The following is a 16668-nucleotide window of genomic DNA, read 5'->3' on the forward strand; positions in this document are numbered from 1 at the left end:
CTATGTTTATAAAGATCTTCCTGCAATCAACAGTCCACACCTGACTACCACAGAGAATTTTACTGATGTCTACTTTTCACTTCTCACCACTTTGACTCTAAGAAACACAATCATTGAAACACGTACTTTTCACTAAAATATATATGGAAAGTTTCTCTTCTGCCAAAACTCATTATCAATCTTAAATCACTGGAACCTCTTCACCCTGGTTCTGCCACTCCAGACACATCCTCTTCTAATAAAATTGTTACATTTGACAAAAATGATTAGGCATCTTCTGAGTTAAAAGAGCACAAGACTGTTCACAACCATGAAGCTCACAGTTGTTTCTGCATTCTATCAACTCTCCCCTATCCCACCCAGTCCCTAAAGAGCCACGGTCTATTTTCTCTCCAGGAGCTGATGGCCCAGATTTACTTCTCCTGAGTTACATCACCCAGTAGATGGAGACAAAAGAAAGGGTATTAGCCAATGAGCATCGATGACAAGGGGGTGAAATTGGGTCTTGGAATTACCCTTATTTTTGATGCTTCTTGATCTTAACTCTAGTTACGTGGGGATAAGAGTCTATATAAGAAACCAGTCTTCCTATCCAAGTGTTTAATCCAAGAAGCCAGGGAAGTGAATCTATTTAGTGATCTAACAGAATCTGCAGTCTTACTTACGGACTTTGGTCCATCACCAAAAAAACACAACCTCCTTTAAAGCAGGACTTCCCTTTCAAAGCCATCCATCTTGTTCCTTTGTGGATCTTTTTTTTTTTAAAGATTTTATTTATTTATTTGAGAGAGAATGAGAGAGAGAGCACATGAGTGGGGGAGGGTCAGAGGGAGAAGCAGACTCCCCGCTGAGCAGGGAGCTCGATGCGGGATTCAATCTGGGACTCCATGATCATGACCTGAGCCGAAGGCAGTTGCTCAACTGACTGGGCCACCCAGGCGCCCCCTTTGTGGATTTTTTTAAATCATAAATAATGTTTATCTTAATTATGGATGAGCAATGAATCTGCCACATAACTGTCACTCCCAGTTTCTTACCTATTAGCAAGATCTTACTTAAATCTCTAAAGTCCCTCAACCTATAAAGGTCTTCAAGGAGTCTGAATCTTTTAAAAATAATATTTAAATTTATTATTCCACATTAGGTCTAATGAAGCACAAGCTGAGATTGCTTAAAGTATCACCATTTTACAGACGTAGGAGCTTCCCTTTACAGTAACAGGTCCAGCGTTTCATCAACCTAGTCCTTGACTTTCAGCTGAAAGAGTAAAAGGTCTATGTGAAGTGAAAGAAGAGCACATCCTACTCAGGTCGTTTCCAAGGACCCAAAGCTGACCTCAGCGCTGGAAAAGCCAGTCTGCAGTCATGGTGCTCTACAGAAGGGGAACGAGTACTGAGAGGAGGTTCTGGACATGATTCTGACAGATTCCGGTCTGACAGGTGAGGCATTCTTTCCTACAATCCCCTTTTATGGAACAGAAGGCTGAAGTCGAGTCTTCGTAAGAGAAATTAACGGCCTTTCCGTTTCTTCATTCTTCCTCCAGCCACCTTGTTCCTGACACCCATAGCACCCTCCGTGTCATCGTTGTCCCCAGCGTCCTCCCGCGTGCGTTTCTTCTTTTCCCCGTGCTCCCTTAACTCCTGCAAGAAAAGAGAAAGGATGGGAGTGAAAGTTACTGTCACAGAGGGTAACACATCCTGGTCTCCTCTCCCTAAAATCAAACACTAAGTAACTCCCTAACACCTCACATTCGCAAAGGGATAAGACCAAAATCCCAATACACAAAAATGTTTACATGAAAATTAAAACAATAAGCTATTATTTTCACATGGTAGCAAAGATTTAAGAGAATGGTAATACCTCTTATTGGTCAAGGTGTGGGGACATCCACATGTACTGTCACTGACAGTTTAAACTGCTACAGCTTTTCAGGGGGGAGGGGCGGGAAATCTGGCATTCTCTATGAATGCCCAACAATTAATTCGGCCCAACAATTAATTCTACTTCTAAGAACTTATTCAAAAGAAGCAAGTATGCAAAGCTATACATATTAGGATGTCCAACATGGTACCACTTAAAGTACAAAACATGTGAAAAAGCATAAACATGCACCAATAAAAGTCGTGTTAGATATTCATAATGGAATTCTCTGTAGCCATTAAGAAGTGATCACATGGCTCTCTATTTGTTAAAACAGAAAAACGTTAATCATATACAATTAGAGAAAAATCTAAGTATGGCTAAAAAAGGAAAATTAGCCAAATGTTATCAACAGCCAAATCTTATCAATAGCCAAATGTTCTCTGTGCGGGATGGCTTATGTTTCCTTTGCTATTTTAATCTTTTCTGTATTTTCTGAAATTTTTTCCAATGTACATATAATACTTTTATAAACCAAAATACCAAAGAATTCCATGTGAGCAGGAAAACAAAAACAAGTCCACACATCGGCTACTCAGTTGCCTTATCTCTCAAACTAGAACTACAGGCAGCAGACAGTACTTGCTAGGATTCTCCTTTAGAATCTTCCCGTATATCCCCACCACTATTATTACTGCTACTTACTGTTAGTAACTATGCAGCTCACGTTAGCTTATCTGGTGCCAAAAAAAACCCTTGTACAGTATCAAGGTAATTATTATTCCCAATTTTTCAGGTGAGGAACTGATTCTGAAAGGTTAGATGCACTGTCCAAAACCACAATGTCCTATTCACAGCTGGGTCTTCTGATCTCAAATCCAAAGGTTTTCTTGCTACATGTGAAACACGGAAGAGAGGCTGAGCATGTGGTCACTGTGGTCATACTGAGTCCAAACCCCTATTCAAATTACCTACCATCTCTATACCTTAGTATGCTCATCTTAAAATTGGATTAAAATAATACTGAGTTCCGTGGTTTGTTAGGAGGATTCATACAACAGCGTCTAGCACACAGCTAACACTGTTTGCATTTAAGTTGGTGAGAAAATAAGTTGCATACCATGCGAGCAAATCTCTGGGCTTCGGTCACACGTTCTGTCAGCATCATAACCTCATCATCCTGTGTTGGAAACACAGGCAATTTCTTCCCAATTAAGTGTTCTATGCGCTGGAAGAGTTCCACATCATACCTGAGGAAGGAAAATTGGCATGGCTTTGGTTGGCTGACAATGCAAATGTCTGTCCATTCCAAAAGTATACATTATGTGATATGATACAACAAAGGCCAGTTTTAAACACTACCAAACCCATTATTCCTCTTCGGAATACTGATTACATGCCATCTTCTGTACAGTCCACTAGAAACTGGCCAATGTATTCTTTACTCCCAGAAAAACCCTGGCTACATAAAAATTTGTTCCTTTTAGAAACAAAACCAAAATAATTATTCTAATACTTTGAGTTGAGGGAAAGGTCACTGCGCTCCAGCTTCAGCAGCTGAAAAAAACAGCAGGGGTTTCTCTGTGTGCTTCTGTGTGCCAAACACCATACTAGATCTTCTACATGTGTATCACCAACCCTCATTAAGACCCTGCTAGGTAGGTATTATTTCCATTTTACAAATGATGAAAACAGCATGAGGGAGGTTAAGGGACGATTAGAGTAAATGGCAAAGTCAGGAGCCGAGTCAGTCGGCTCCAAAGCTCTGCTCTTTTCTCTCCATTGTTCTGCCCCTGAAGTCAATTCACTTACTGTGTGACAAAGGTGATAGCCTTTCCCGAACGTCCAGCTCGAGCAGTTCGACCTACTCGATGGATATAATCCTGAAACAAAAAGTGTAAATGTGAGTTACATAAAATATAAACAAAAAACTATGAACGTAGAGTTTTACCGCAAATCTCTGAAAGAAAATAGACTTGTGTTGAAACATGGAAAAATGGATTGGGCAATAGATTGAGATAAATCTACTTCCTCTTTTTTTTTTTTTTTTAAGATTTTATTTATTATTTATTTGAGAGAGAGAGAGCAAGCCATGAGCAGGAGGAAGGAGAAGCAGGCTCCCCGCTGAGCAGTGAGCCCAACATGGGGCTCGATCCCAGGACTGTGGGATCATGACCCATGCCGAAGGCAGATGCTTAACCCACTGAGCCACCGAGGTGCCCCTATTTCCTCTTTTTTATTCTCCTTGCAGCACTAAACTGACTCTTTTTTCTTTTCTTTTACAGAAAGACAAATCTAAAGCGTATCCACATGGTCTAGAGGAAAACAGCACTGGATCTAGAGGCAGACCTAGATATGGTTCTGGTCTTACCACCTACCAGCTACACCACTGTCTCCAAGTCACACAGTCTCTCTGAATTGGTTTCTCTCTATAAAACAGGATAGAAATGCATGCCCAAACTCAGAGTCATTGTCAAAATCAAATGAGACAGCAGTTAAACACAAAGCCAACAGGTATTAGTTGCTTTGGGGGCAATTCTGTCCTCACCAGGGAATATTTGGAAATGTCAAAAAGCATATCTGGTTGTCACAATGTCACCTGTGTGTAGAGGCCAGGAATGCAGCTAAGCATCCTACAATGCAAAGGACAGCTCCACAGCAAAGAATCTGCTCGCCCAAAACGTTAATGGTGCCAAAGCTGAGAAACCCTGAGATACACTAAGAACTACAAGCTTACCATTCCGAAGAAATGAGACTGACAAAGATCAGCATATGCTGCACCTACCCCTCTGGCTGTAAGCACCCAATACCTCTCTTTGGCTACTTTCTTTCACGTTTATTAATATCACATCTTCAAGCACATGCAAGATAAAGAGAATGAATAAATCAAGAGCTTTCCTAGTTTTTGATACTTAACTAGTTGAGGACAAAATAAATAAATAAATAAAACGACATTGCGACTAAGGAGGGACAGAAAACATTCCATTAAGAAATACACTTTGGGGACGCCTGGGTGGCTCAGTTGGTTAAGTGTCTGCCTTCGGCTCAGGTCATAATCCCAGAGTACAGGGATCCAGCCTCACACCAGGCTCCCTGCTCAGCGGGGGAAGTCTGCTTCTCCCTCTGCCTCTGCTCCTCCCACCACTCAACTCACTCTCTCTCAAATAAATAAATAAATAAATCTTTTAAAAAAAAAAGAAAGAGGGGCGCCTGGGTGGCTCAGTCGTTAAGCGTCTGCCTTCGGCTCAGGTCATGATCCCAGAGTCCTGGGATCGAGCCCCGCATCGGGCTCCCTGCTCAGCAGGAAGCTGCTTCTCCCTCTCCCACTCCCCTGCTTGTGTTCCCTCTCTCGCTGTGTCTCTCTCTGTCAAATAAATAAATAAAATCTTTAAAAAAAAAAGAAAGAAAGAAATGCACTTTGGATACAATGGAATATTATTCAGCCATAAAAAAGAATTGAATCTTGCCATCTGCAACAATAGACATTGACTTTAAGGACATTATGCTAAGTGAAATAAGTCCGAGAAAGACAAATATTGTATGAGCTAACTTATATGTGCAATCTAAAAAGAAAACAACAACAACAAACTGAGCTCATGAGGACAGATGACAGATCTGGTGGCTGCCAAGGGTGGGAATAATGGGGGTTGTGGATAAACTGGGTTAAAGGGGTCAAAAAGCACAAACTTCGAGTTACAAAATAAGTCAGTCATGGGGCTGTAACGTACAGCTTGGCGACTACAGTTAATAATACCGTATCACACATCTGAATGCTGCTAAGAGAGTACAGTTTAAAAGTTCTCATCCCAAGGAAAAAAAATCCGTAACCATGTATGGTGACAGATGTTAACTAGACTTGTGGCAATCACTTCATGATATATGCAAATACCATATCATTACGTGGTACAACTCAAACTAATGTCAATTATACCTCAATTTTAAAAAAAGAAAGAAATATACTTTGGGACTAGAAAGTCAGGTCAGCGACAGGACTCACCTTGGAATGGGTAGGAATGTCAAAGTTAACAACTACATCCACATGAGGTATGTCCAAACCTCGGCTTGCAACATCAGTTGCTAGAAGAATAGAACGAGCCTTTGCCTTAAATTTATTAAGGGATCCTAGGCGTTTGCTCTGAGATGATGAAAAGAAATGGAAAAAATTTTAATCTTGGAAAGCTAAGGAATCTTAGAATTCAGTATCTATCTTGATAAACACACTAAATTAAGAACAGAGACAGAAATTTTCAAAAGGATATTTCCCCCTAAATCCAGACTGGACTTCACAGGTCAAAAGGAAACATGGAAGCAACACAAAAAATATTTAAGACTAAGGCTAGAAAATACTAACATGAAATAAGGATGATTTAACATGACAGAGAGTTGAAAAATAATTTATTAAAAATCTTTTGAGACCAAAGAATCACTATTACCACTATACGGCTGAATAAATCAACTCAAGAGCTTCCATACCAGATAAATAACTATGGAATAGTCCAATTTGAGCCTCTCGCTATCATGGAAGGAAGGAGGCATCCAGAGCAACACTTTAAAGCCCATAAAATCTGAATAATTCTGGGAAGATACATTAATGTCTCATGTTGTTTTTGTATGGATCTACTGTTATAAAGTTTACCCTTCTCATGCCACCAGCTCACTACTAATGACACCAAAGAATCTTTACCTGACTCATCTGTCCATGGAGGGGGATGGCAGTGAATCCAAGATTTCGGAGTAGCAAAGCTGTTCTCTGAGTATTGTTACAGGTGCTGCAGAATATCATAAAGGAGTTTCCAGCCAATTCATTTAGAATATAAACCAGGTAGGTATCCTAAGTTACAAACCCAAAACAATGTAAGTAAATGAACCTAGAAGAAAAGACTGGAGTCCTGGGCATAGAAATTATGTAAAAGACTAAGCCTATATATAGTTGCTTCTCAATTTTCCAGACTCCAGCTGCCAGTTTTGCATTCCTGAAAGCAGCATTATCATGTCTGTGAACGATGCATCTCACATACAGCCTAAAGTCAAACACAACTCCTTGTAGTGAGCAACCAGGAAAAGTTCCTACATCAAAGCACAAAACTAGGGCCGCTGCCTATAAAAAAGAAGCCACATAATTAGTAGAACAAAAAAAAGCTACTTCAAGAATGGGGCTGGAAAAGAATTACATCATTATTGTGGTTTAGCATGCTATGAATTCCCAGAATGTTTGACTTTATCAGTGATAAATATAAGCACAGTAAGCGCTCTAAAACGAACAGGAGCACAGCTCTTAGCTAATCAAAAGTGGACACACTTTCAGGTGCTTTGCTTAGGAAGGAGAGGGAGAGGCAGGAATGATCAAAGTAAACACTTTACCTTGAATTTAGACGGAATAAAAAGATAATATTGCTGTAATTTCTCAACTGTCTGGTATTTGGAGGAAACAGCGCATTTCACAGGATTCTTCAGTGCTGCTCGCTGAAGTTTTTGCACCTACAGAAAGAAAACTTGGAGTAGTACACTGATTCTTAAATGCTCTATTTTTATTATTGCTATTGTTTTTATTTATCACTTAATAAAGAAAAAAACGTAAGTCCTAGAAAATTTCACCTTCTTGGTCATGGTGGCAGAAAAGAGAAATGTTTTCCGATCTCGGGGAATCACTTTGAGGATCTTGTCAACCTAAGGCACAAAGAAGAAAGGATACCAATATAACATTTAGACTGGACACTTGCAAATACTCTTTGTGAAGGAGAGAGAGAGTAAAAAAACTACAAGTATCACTGTGGGAATCTGGGGACTCAAAAATTCAATTCAATTCAGCTAAAATTTACTGAGTACTTACTTTTTGATACCATACCAGATGCTATTTTAAAAAATGCCATTCAGAGAAAAGAAGTTTAAATCAGAGTCAAGCTAATCTAAGAGAAAAGTCAAGAAAAGTGTTCATCAACTAAGTAAGCTATGATGAGTGGGTCAGCTAAAATGACAGAAAAATAAAGATATTTCAAAGTCTATGAAAGAGTCTATAAATCAAACGAAATGGAAAGGAAATCTGGCTGAAACTTCTCATGTCTGAAATCAAAGTCAAACTACATTCTAAAGAGGCACTGACAATATGAAGAGCACCAAGAATGAGAAAAGGCAGCACAGATATTTAAATTAACCAATGATGATACAGGGCTCCACATAAAGCAGGTGTGCAATGAACCAAATTTTGAAACAGGGCACCTGAGATGCCCTAAGAGGAGGAAAGAAACCGAATGCTCACTTCTGTCTCAAAATCCATATTCAATATTCGGTCTGCTTCATCCATGACCAAGTATTTGAGAGCTCTTAAGTTGAAACCTTTTGTATTTTCCAAGTGGTCAATCAATCGACCAGGAGTTGCTATCAAGAAAGGTTGAGGAGAAAGACAATGTTTAAGAACAAGGACAAAAAAGAAAGTTACCAACCATCCCACCTCCCCCAACCCCCAAATTTGAGAAATTAAAAAAATTAAACAGGGTTACAAAAATCCTTTCTTCAAAGTCTTCCCACACAAATAAGTTACACCCAACATCAGTCAATTTTCTTCAATTCATCATCACCAGTGCCTTTTACCTTTGTCAATTACTCACCTATTATTATGTGTGGTTTTTTCGCCAGGGCCAGAGATTGGGACATTGAATCAATTCCACCTACAATCACAGCTAGAGAAATAAAAAGAATATAGAAGAGAGAGGCTTTATTTTTTCCATAGTTCACTGAACATCTTTTAAAGCCAGTGCTAGATTTCTACTTAAATTTTTCTTCCTGTACAACATTCCCCAAAGCTAAAATACCAAATTGGCTCTTAAGGTTAATGAACTCATGTTGATAATACTTTCTTCTATTCTCCTTTTATACTCATTCTCAACTTGTGAAGAAACGCTGTGATTCTTTTCCTCTCAGATACTTACCACTTTGCACACCAATAGAAGACCCCAGGGCTTCAAACTGCTCTGAGATCTGAAAGGCCAACTCTCGAGTGGGCGTGAGAACTAAGGCAAACAAACGCTGGGGCGTCTCCAGCAGGGCATTCAGAATGGGCAAAGCAAAGGCCCCTGTTTTTCCAGAGCCAGTTTCTGCCAGCCCGATGATATCACGACCTAGGAGGAAAAATAAAACATCTAAAAGCAAAGAAATGCTCTCTACATTATTTCCATATTTTCTACAATGACCCAATGTGGGCACAAAGGAGACAATGAATAAACATTTGATGAACTGGAGGGAGAGGAAGGCTGAATAGACAGAAGACATGGTCTCGTCCTAGATAAGCTCAAAATCTGGGGGTGACATACACAAAGACGGAATGTGCTAAGGACTTTAAATAGGCCCCTCCAAAATACAATGAGAATCACAAAAGAAGGAGTAACTTACTGCCCACAGGAGTCAGGAAAGGCTAACAGAGGTGATGGGTAAATTAAACCTGGAAGTAAAGAAAGAAAGGAAGGACATTCCTATATGAGGACAGAGGATGGAGGCTTTAAAGAACACCGCATGTGCAGGGAGAATGAGAAGTACAATGTGGCCGGAACACAGAAGTGTTAAGGAGGGGAAAGGGAGAAGAATTAGGCTAGAAAGGAAACTCATAAGCCATGCTAGGGAGTTTTTTTTTTTAAAGATTTTATTTATTTATTTGACAGAGAGAGAAACAGCGAGAGAGGGAACACAAGCAAGGGGAGTGGGAGAGGGAGAAGCAGGCCTCCCGCAGAGCAGGGAGCCCGATGCGGGGCTCGATCCCAGGACCCTGGGATCATGACCTGAGCCGAAGGGAGACGCTTAATGACTGAGCCACCCAGGCGCCCCCATGCTAGGGAGTTTTGATGTCTTCCTTTAAGAGGGAGGAACTGAAGGATTTTAAGCAGGGAACATCATGATCAATGTTATTCCTTAGGAAGAGAAACCCTAGGCCTGATGGCATAAAGAGCCAAAGAGCTCAACACAACAGGCCATTTCCACTGCTTCTTCTGAGGGAAGAATGCCATAAGTAATCCCTTAAGAAGCGGTCCCCGGGGTTTGTTATCACCAATCAAGCCATAACTATAAGATTTAGAAATTAACTCCCAAAGCAAGACCACCATCTCTAGGCTGGCTGGCTACAGCTCACAAGGTAGCTGTGCTCTAGAACAGCACCCCCCGGGACTGCTTCTTAGTAAAAATGCCCTCCACTAGTTGATGCTGACATTGTTCCTTGACTGTATAACTGCTGAGATTTCCTTACCTAGAAATTAACCCTACAATAAACTCCTTTTCCCTGAGGTTAGCTAACATGACTCTCTTCTTTATGACCTAAAATGACCCAAACAAACAGAATGGGGAACACACAGGAAAATGAGAGCTCAATGAGGATACCAGGGGAGTTATGATGGTGGTCCAAACTGAGGCAAGGCAGTGAGAACAGAAACAAGTGAGATACAGAAAGTCGTGCAAGGAAACGTGCCTGAACACATGGGTTTCTAGCTTGGGAAACTCAAAGACCATAAATTGAGATAAGGGCTTCCAGAAATGCCGGAATGCACCAACCCTTCTTTTTGCTATTTGAAAGCAACTCCAGTAGCTCTGACTGCTGAAACTTCTTCCCCACTTGTGCAGTCCTTATCCTAGCTTCTCTAAACAAGTTATCTAAAAACCAGTTGGACATACTTGTTTGGAGCTCAGCAGAGAAGTGTAGACTAGAAACAGAGACATGGGAGCCATGAGCATCCTAACAGTGGTGCTCCCCCAAGGGCAGACACATTAGAATAATCTATGAGATTTTTACATCTGTGTATACCTAGGTCACACATGTAGAAATTCTGATTCAGTAGGTCTAGAAGTCTCTATTGTTTTACAAGTTCCACAGGTGATTCTGATGAGCACTGGCTGAGATTTACTGATGCAGACAGTTGTTAAAGCTTCAGGACTGCATGAAAAATCTTACTAGCGTTTTAGAGTGAGAAAAAAAGGATGAAGATAGATTTAACATTGCAAGGAAAAAGGAACCAGAAGAAACTGAGGAAGAACAGCTAGAAAGAAGACAATACTGGCTTGAAATTGAGGAGAAAGAGGACTTCAAGAAAGGAGAGTGATTGATATCAAATACAACAGACTTCTCAATATTCATCTCTTAGACATTAATCACTTAAACTAGGAAAGGCCATGCCAGATCAAACAACAGCATAGTCTAGTGAATGCTACCCTTTGCCCTTCTAATAGTAACATCAATGTTTTCCATATAAAAGTACAGGTGTAGATACAAATTGTAAGTCAGACCAGACAATGGACTAATTTTGTTAAGGTCACAAAAACAAATGATAATATAGGGATAAAATTTCTCCCTCATTTACTAACTTTAATTTTCCTCTTGGTCGTAGGGTGAGTGACAATGAACTCCAACAGCATCCACCTATTTGTGAGCTAAGGGCTTCCAAAGCTTTTTATTCCCCAACTCTGTGGGGATTCTGCACTCCCTGCGAGGGGTACAATGTGCCTTCTGGGACAGGAAAAAAAAACAAAAAGAGTGGGATCTGTCCTCCTTTCCTGTCAGGGGAAATCTTAAAATTTCAGAAGAAAGGAGTATACAAGAAAGATTTAAGGAAGTAAAGGAGCTTAAGTCTCTCCATTCACGTGGCTGTGAGCGACGCCCACTGCCACCAGCGAAGGCCCGCACTGCTTGCAGTTCTCTTATGATCCCCTCAAAGTAATACTCACTTTGTGAGACTAATTTTTCTCTATTATCTCCTTTCTTCCTCTCACAACCCTTAAGCCCTTCCAGTGGTAGTGTCTGTGTAGAACACACACTCCATAAGAGTAGAATAAATTCATTCACCTTGGTCACACTGCCAACACCTAACAAACTGCTCGGTATATGACAGCCATTCAAAAACTGTCTGAAATTTCTAGAGAACTTCGAGTGATCTCTGAATTAGAAATAAACTTAATACATGAAACAGACAGGAAGAAAAGCATCCTCAAAACCACCAAAAGATTTTGATCTCTCCATTGTAACACTCTGTTATATATGGCCATGAACACAGGCTTTTCAGCTAGAACATCCTATATTCAAATTCTAGCTCCACCAATAATTAGTTATGTGACTCTAGCCAAGGTACTTAATCTGCTGACCTTTAATTTCACCAATAAAATAATCATTCCTACCTTTCAGAACTGTTACAAGGTTTAAGAACAATGGATGTGCCCAGAACTCCGTAACTCAGAAACTAACACCATCATTAGTACTCAAACTAAAAATTTAAAGTTCCTTTAATAGAAGAAAAAAGAAAAACATTGTTAGATTATTTAAATCTCTTGCTTAGGGCCAGCATCTACAGGGGTTGTTGTTTTTTTTTTAATTAAGCATTTATAAATTGTTCATTAGAATGAGATAAACTCAAGAATAAAAATAAAGACTTTTTCCATGATGATTATGTCAATCACATTACTCAGTTCCTGGTAATCTTTCACTGACTCTTATTTTCTCTGCATTCAATACAAACTTGTTACTGAAAACATGAATAATTTCAGAATTATTACCACCACCTAATCTGGGTTCCTTCCTCCGACACCTGCTGTAGGGTAAGCAGAAAAATGCTGGAATGCACCAACCCTTCTTTTTGCTATTTGAAAGCAACTCCAGTAGCTCTGACTGCTGAAACTTCTTCCCCACTTGTGCAGTCCTTATCCTAGCTTCTCTAAACAAGTTCAAAGTGTTTACTATCCCCTCCCTGAAACACTCTCCCTCACCTAATTTGTATGAAATTGTACTCATGATTTTCAACCCTCTACTGAGCCTCCACCATCTCTTGACCTTATGTGGCAACCTCACCCATGTCCATAGTTTCAGCTACAACTTCCCTTTGGATATGGTGTCTGTATCCAGTTCTGGCCTCTTAAGCAAGCTCTAATCCCCAGATTCCAACTGTGTATTAGTTAATTCTATCTCTCTGATGCCTGAAATCAATTATTTCCAACTGAACTCCTCTTCCCTGGAATTATTTTTCTTCTATGCTCCTTTTTACACCTAATATGTCCTAATATGTAATATGTCCTAAACACACAGTAATATATCCTAAACACACAGGCAATAATCTTCAATTTCCCCACCCCTTGTCTTCCATTAATAAACTGGTTATAAAATCATGATGATTCTTTTTCTATCATTTTCTCTTTTTCATTCTCATTACCACTACCCTACCCTTTATTTATTGCCAAAATTACCACAATACCCTAATTGGTCCCCAGTCCCATCTCTAAACTACCTTACAAAGCTATGAGATTAACAGTCCAAGAATACAACTCCAAGGATTTCATTCTCCTGTTAAAAAAAATAATCTCCAAAGACACTCCACTGCCCATGAAACAAAGACCAAATTCCTTTACCCAGCATTTAAGTCCGGCATAATCTGGCCCCAATGATCTTACTAATCTTTCCCCCCATTCTGTTAAGTACTTGCAGGCCTCCACACATGCCCGTGCTTTCCAGCCTCCTTAGCTTTTTTTCATGTTGTTCCCTATGCCTAGAAAGTCTTCCCCTCCCATCAGACATGAATGTCTAAATCCTATTCAGTCTTCAAGGTTCAGCTCAAATGTCTTTCCAACCTTTCCAGCCAAAAAATAAAGTCAGTTTTCTCTAATCCATTCCAATGAGTAATAATCTATTCTCCTCCATCAGTGCACTTGGCATGTAACTTTCCTTTGCCCCTGTTCATCTTGTAATAGATTTTTAATTATCTCCTTACTAGACTCCAAGTTCTTAGAGACAGCCAAATCTTAACTTCTGGTGCCTTACACTTAGATACTTACTATTTATGGAAGGAACAAATGGAATTTCACAGAGTAAGTTTAATTACTTTTCCACATGACAGCTCTTCAAATCACTGAAGCCAATTATCATATCCCATCCAACTCTACTCTTCTCCAGACCTAATGCACTCAGCTCTTTTAACTATTTAGGACTTTTTTTTTTAATATTTTATTATTTATTTGACAGACAGTGAAAGAGATCACGCACGCAGGGAGGGGTAGAGGGAGAAAGAATTTGAAGCAGACTAATCACTGAGCGTGGAGTCCTACACAGGGCTCAATCCCAGGACAAGACCATGACCTGAGCCAAAATCGAGAGTCCTACGTTCAACTGAATGAGCCACCCAGGTGCCCCATTTAGCCATCCAGGCACCCGTATTCTTGATATTATACCACATTCACTGCCATTCAGTTGGTCCCTCAAAACTGGTCCCCAGAACTAAGCATAATATTCTAGGTGGGTTCTAATCAGTACAAGGCACTTTTTTTCTCTCTCTGGAGCTAGTTCAAGAGTTCTTTTTTTTCTTTTTTAAAGATTTTATTCATTCATTTGAGACACAGAGATAGAGAGAGAGCATGAGCAGGGGGAGAGGCAGAGGCAGAGAGAGAAGCAGGCTCCCTGTTGAGCCAGGAGCCCTATGTGGGGCTCAATCCCAGGACCCTGGGATCATGACCTGAGCTGAAGGCAGACGCTTAACCATCTGAGCCACCCAGGCGCCCCGCTAGTTCAAGAGTTCTTAACCTGGGATATGTGGCAGAGGAATTCAGGTTGGGGGGGTTAAATTCTATGTACAGATATATTGATATATTTTTTTTTCTGGGAAAAAAATCTTAATGTAGCTAAGATTACATTCATTTTCTCTAAGGATCTTAATGAATTTCAGTTAACATTGCTAGGTCTCTTTTACTATCAACCCTAATACTGTGAAGTTGGGCTTTGGGAATCTAAGAGCAGGACTTTACCTCTATACCTATGAAAGTTCATCCTGTTAGTACTGGTCCCACTAGTCATCAACCAACTTGTTAGCCATTCTTTTGCAAATCTGATAAACACGTCTCACAAAGCGAGAGCTCTCAACTCCTCTGGATACTAAAAAATGTTCCAGGCACCCTTATGTAAATCTGCACTTACTGACTCATAATTTCTAACAAGTTGCTTGCTAGTACACTTTAATCCAGTGCTTCCTTGAAGTCAGCACCTGCTGCAGACAACAAATCTTATAGAAAGTAATCTCAGTAGAACAAGAGAATTACTTTTTCAAAAACCAGTAAGCCACAAATTTTGTATCTTTAGTGGCCATATTTTTGTATCACTCAAAGTATGCAAGAATAGCTCTCAAAAATGGTAAGTATCTGGGCACCTGGGTGGCTCAGTCGTTAAGCGTCTGCCTTTGGCTCAGGTCATGATCCCAGGGTCCTGGGATCGAGCCCCGCTTCCGGCTCCCTGCTCAGCGGGGAGTCTGCTTCTCCCTCTCCCCCACTCCCCCTCCTTGTGTTCCTGCTCTCTCTGTCTTTCTCTTGGTGTCAAATAAATAAATAAATAATCTTTTTTAAAAAAATGGTAAGTATTTAATTGAGTATAACCTCATAATGAACCTGTATTGAGCCACATATTTAATTTAATTTTCAACCCACCTTGTAAGGCCAAAGGAATAGCTTCAATCTGGATCTTTGTGGGCTTTGTCCATCCCAACTGGTCACAAGCTTCACACAGCACATCTGTCACACCCTTAGAATTCAGAAAAACAAATTTTAGCAAAGAAGAACACACAGACACTTTCCTCCCTGCTAATTAAATGACTGTCAGAGCCATCCTGCTGGTGACCTGTGCATTCCTTACCCTTTGATTCAAAAAGTATTGTGAGCCTACGCGGTCTGCTCTTTAGTTATGAGCACTGAGATAGTACCTCAAGACTTAACACTTTCTACTCAAAGAGATAAAGCCGAATTCTTTCCATGTATTATTTCATTTAATCCTCACAATTCTATTAAGTACTTATTAGTACCCCCAATTTACAAATGTGCAAAGTGAGGCACGACGAGGTAACAACGTGCCCCTGGTAAGTGGGTCAGAATCCAAACTCCCTTCATCTTACTCCGCAGCCCAAGATGTTGGCGGGGTGGCGGGGTGCCGCATGTAGTCTCCGCAAATACAAACGTCGCCAAACCAAAATGGAGAAAACTGCAAATGGGGACTCTCAGGGACGGGCAGCCCTCCCACCATTCAAACCCAGAGGCTTAGGGACAGCGTCCGAACCCAACCTTCGGAGATTCTGAAGGAAACCCAAACTAGGCCCCAGCCGCTTTTGTACACCACCAGCCAGGATGTAAGGCACTGGAATCTGCCTACGCCTAGTGCCTGCAGTACAAAGAAGAGCCGGCGTCACCCACGCTCACCAAATCTTTAAACGTTTTTGTTTCCTCCTCCTGCACCGCCGGCTGAAGAGCCTCTGTCGCAGAATCGTGCTCCTCGGGCGCCGCCATGTCTTCCGCGCACTCCGGAAGTGGGTCGGCGGCGCGCGGGATGCTGGGAAATGTAGTTTTAGTTCTCATCGGCCACCATGTTCTGGGCGCCCCCCTGCGGGCTTGCTGGGATTTGCCGGCCCTAGGGGTGTGGTTTAGCGGAAACTTGGTTAAAAAAAAAAAAAAAAGGCGGGGGTTGGATATAAACGTGTGGCCTTGTAGAACTGAGCCGAGTGCAGAAGGGGCAATGACGTGGGCCTTCTACCTGTCTTTTAGGATACTTTAAAGAAGTTTCCCCACCTCTCATACCTGTTATGTCCCTTGCTTTTCTATCCATAGTGCTTTGAACAGGTTGATACCACAATACTATTTATTTATTTTGTTTCATTCATTCATTCAATAATATTTGTTTAGAGCCTACCATATGCTAGGGCTATGCTAGATGCCTAATGAACAAGACAGCATCCCCTGCTGTCGTGGAGAAGACAGATAATAAATAAATGATCACAGATAATGTCAAATTGTGAAAAATGCTATGATGTAACAAATGGAAAT

General features: G+C 40.6%; 1 protein-coding gene across 2 annotated transcripts; it reads right to left on the reverse strand.

The window, feature by feature from the left end:
* Positions 1 to 1140: 1140 nt before the first annotated feature.
* Positions 1141 to 16141, reverse strand: DDX47 (DEAD-box helicase 47). 2 transcript variants are annotated; one of them, XM_021690551.2, is made up of 12 exons: positions 16048 to 16141; positions 15286 to 15379; positions 8787 to 8975; positions 8466 to 8537; positions 8117 to 8235; positions 7456 to 7527; positions 7222 to 7338; positions 6545 to 6691; positions 5858 to 5995; positions 3673 to 3743; positions 2981 to 3110; positions 1141 to 1640 (listed from the first exon to the last, which is right to left on the reverse strand). In XM_021690551.2, exons 1-12 carry the CDS (start codon positions 16132 to 16134, stop codon positions 1509 to 1511), a joined length of 1368 nt encoding a protein of 455 aa, XP_021546226.1. In that variant the 5' UTR covers positions 16135 to 16141; the 3' UTR covers positions 1141 to 1508. The 2 variants fall into 2 exon arrangements, with proteins under 2 accessions (XP_021546226.1, XP_044770855.1); XM_044914920.1 differs by lacking the exon at positions 6545 to 6691 and having other exon boundaries at positions 16048 to 16137.
* Positions 16142 to 16668: the final 527 nt, after the last annotated feature.

Source organism: Neomonachus schauinslandi, chromosome 5, assembly GCF_002201575.2.
Source record: "Neomonachus schauinslandi chromosome 5, ASM220157v2, whole genome shotgun sequence".
NCBI classification, from domain to species: Eukaryota; Metazoa; Chordata; class Mammalia; order Carnivora; family Phocidae; genus Neomonachus; species Neomonachus schauinslandi.

Coding starts and splice junctions, on each gene's coding strand:
- DDX47 (XM_021690551.2), bottom strand. CDS start 16,134: ATGGCGGCGCCCGAGGAGCACGATTCTGCGACAGAGGCTCTTCAGCCG. Junction 7,528..8,116: donor ATATGGATTTTGAGACAGAA/GTGAGCATTCGG, acceptor TTTGTGCCTTAG/GTTGACAAGATCCTCAAAGT. Junction 1,641..2,980: donor CCCAGAGATTTGCTCGCATG/GTATGCAACTTA, acceptor CTTTTCTTGCAG/GAGTTAAGGGAGCACGGGGA.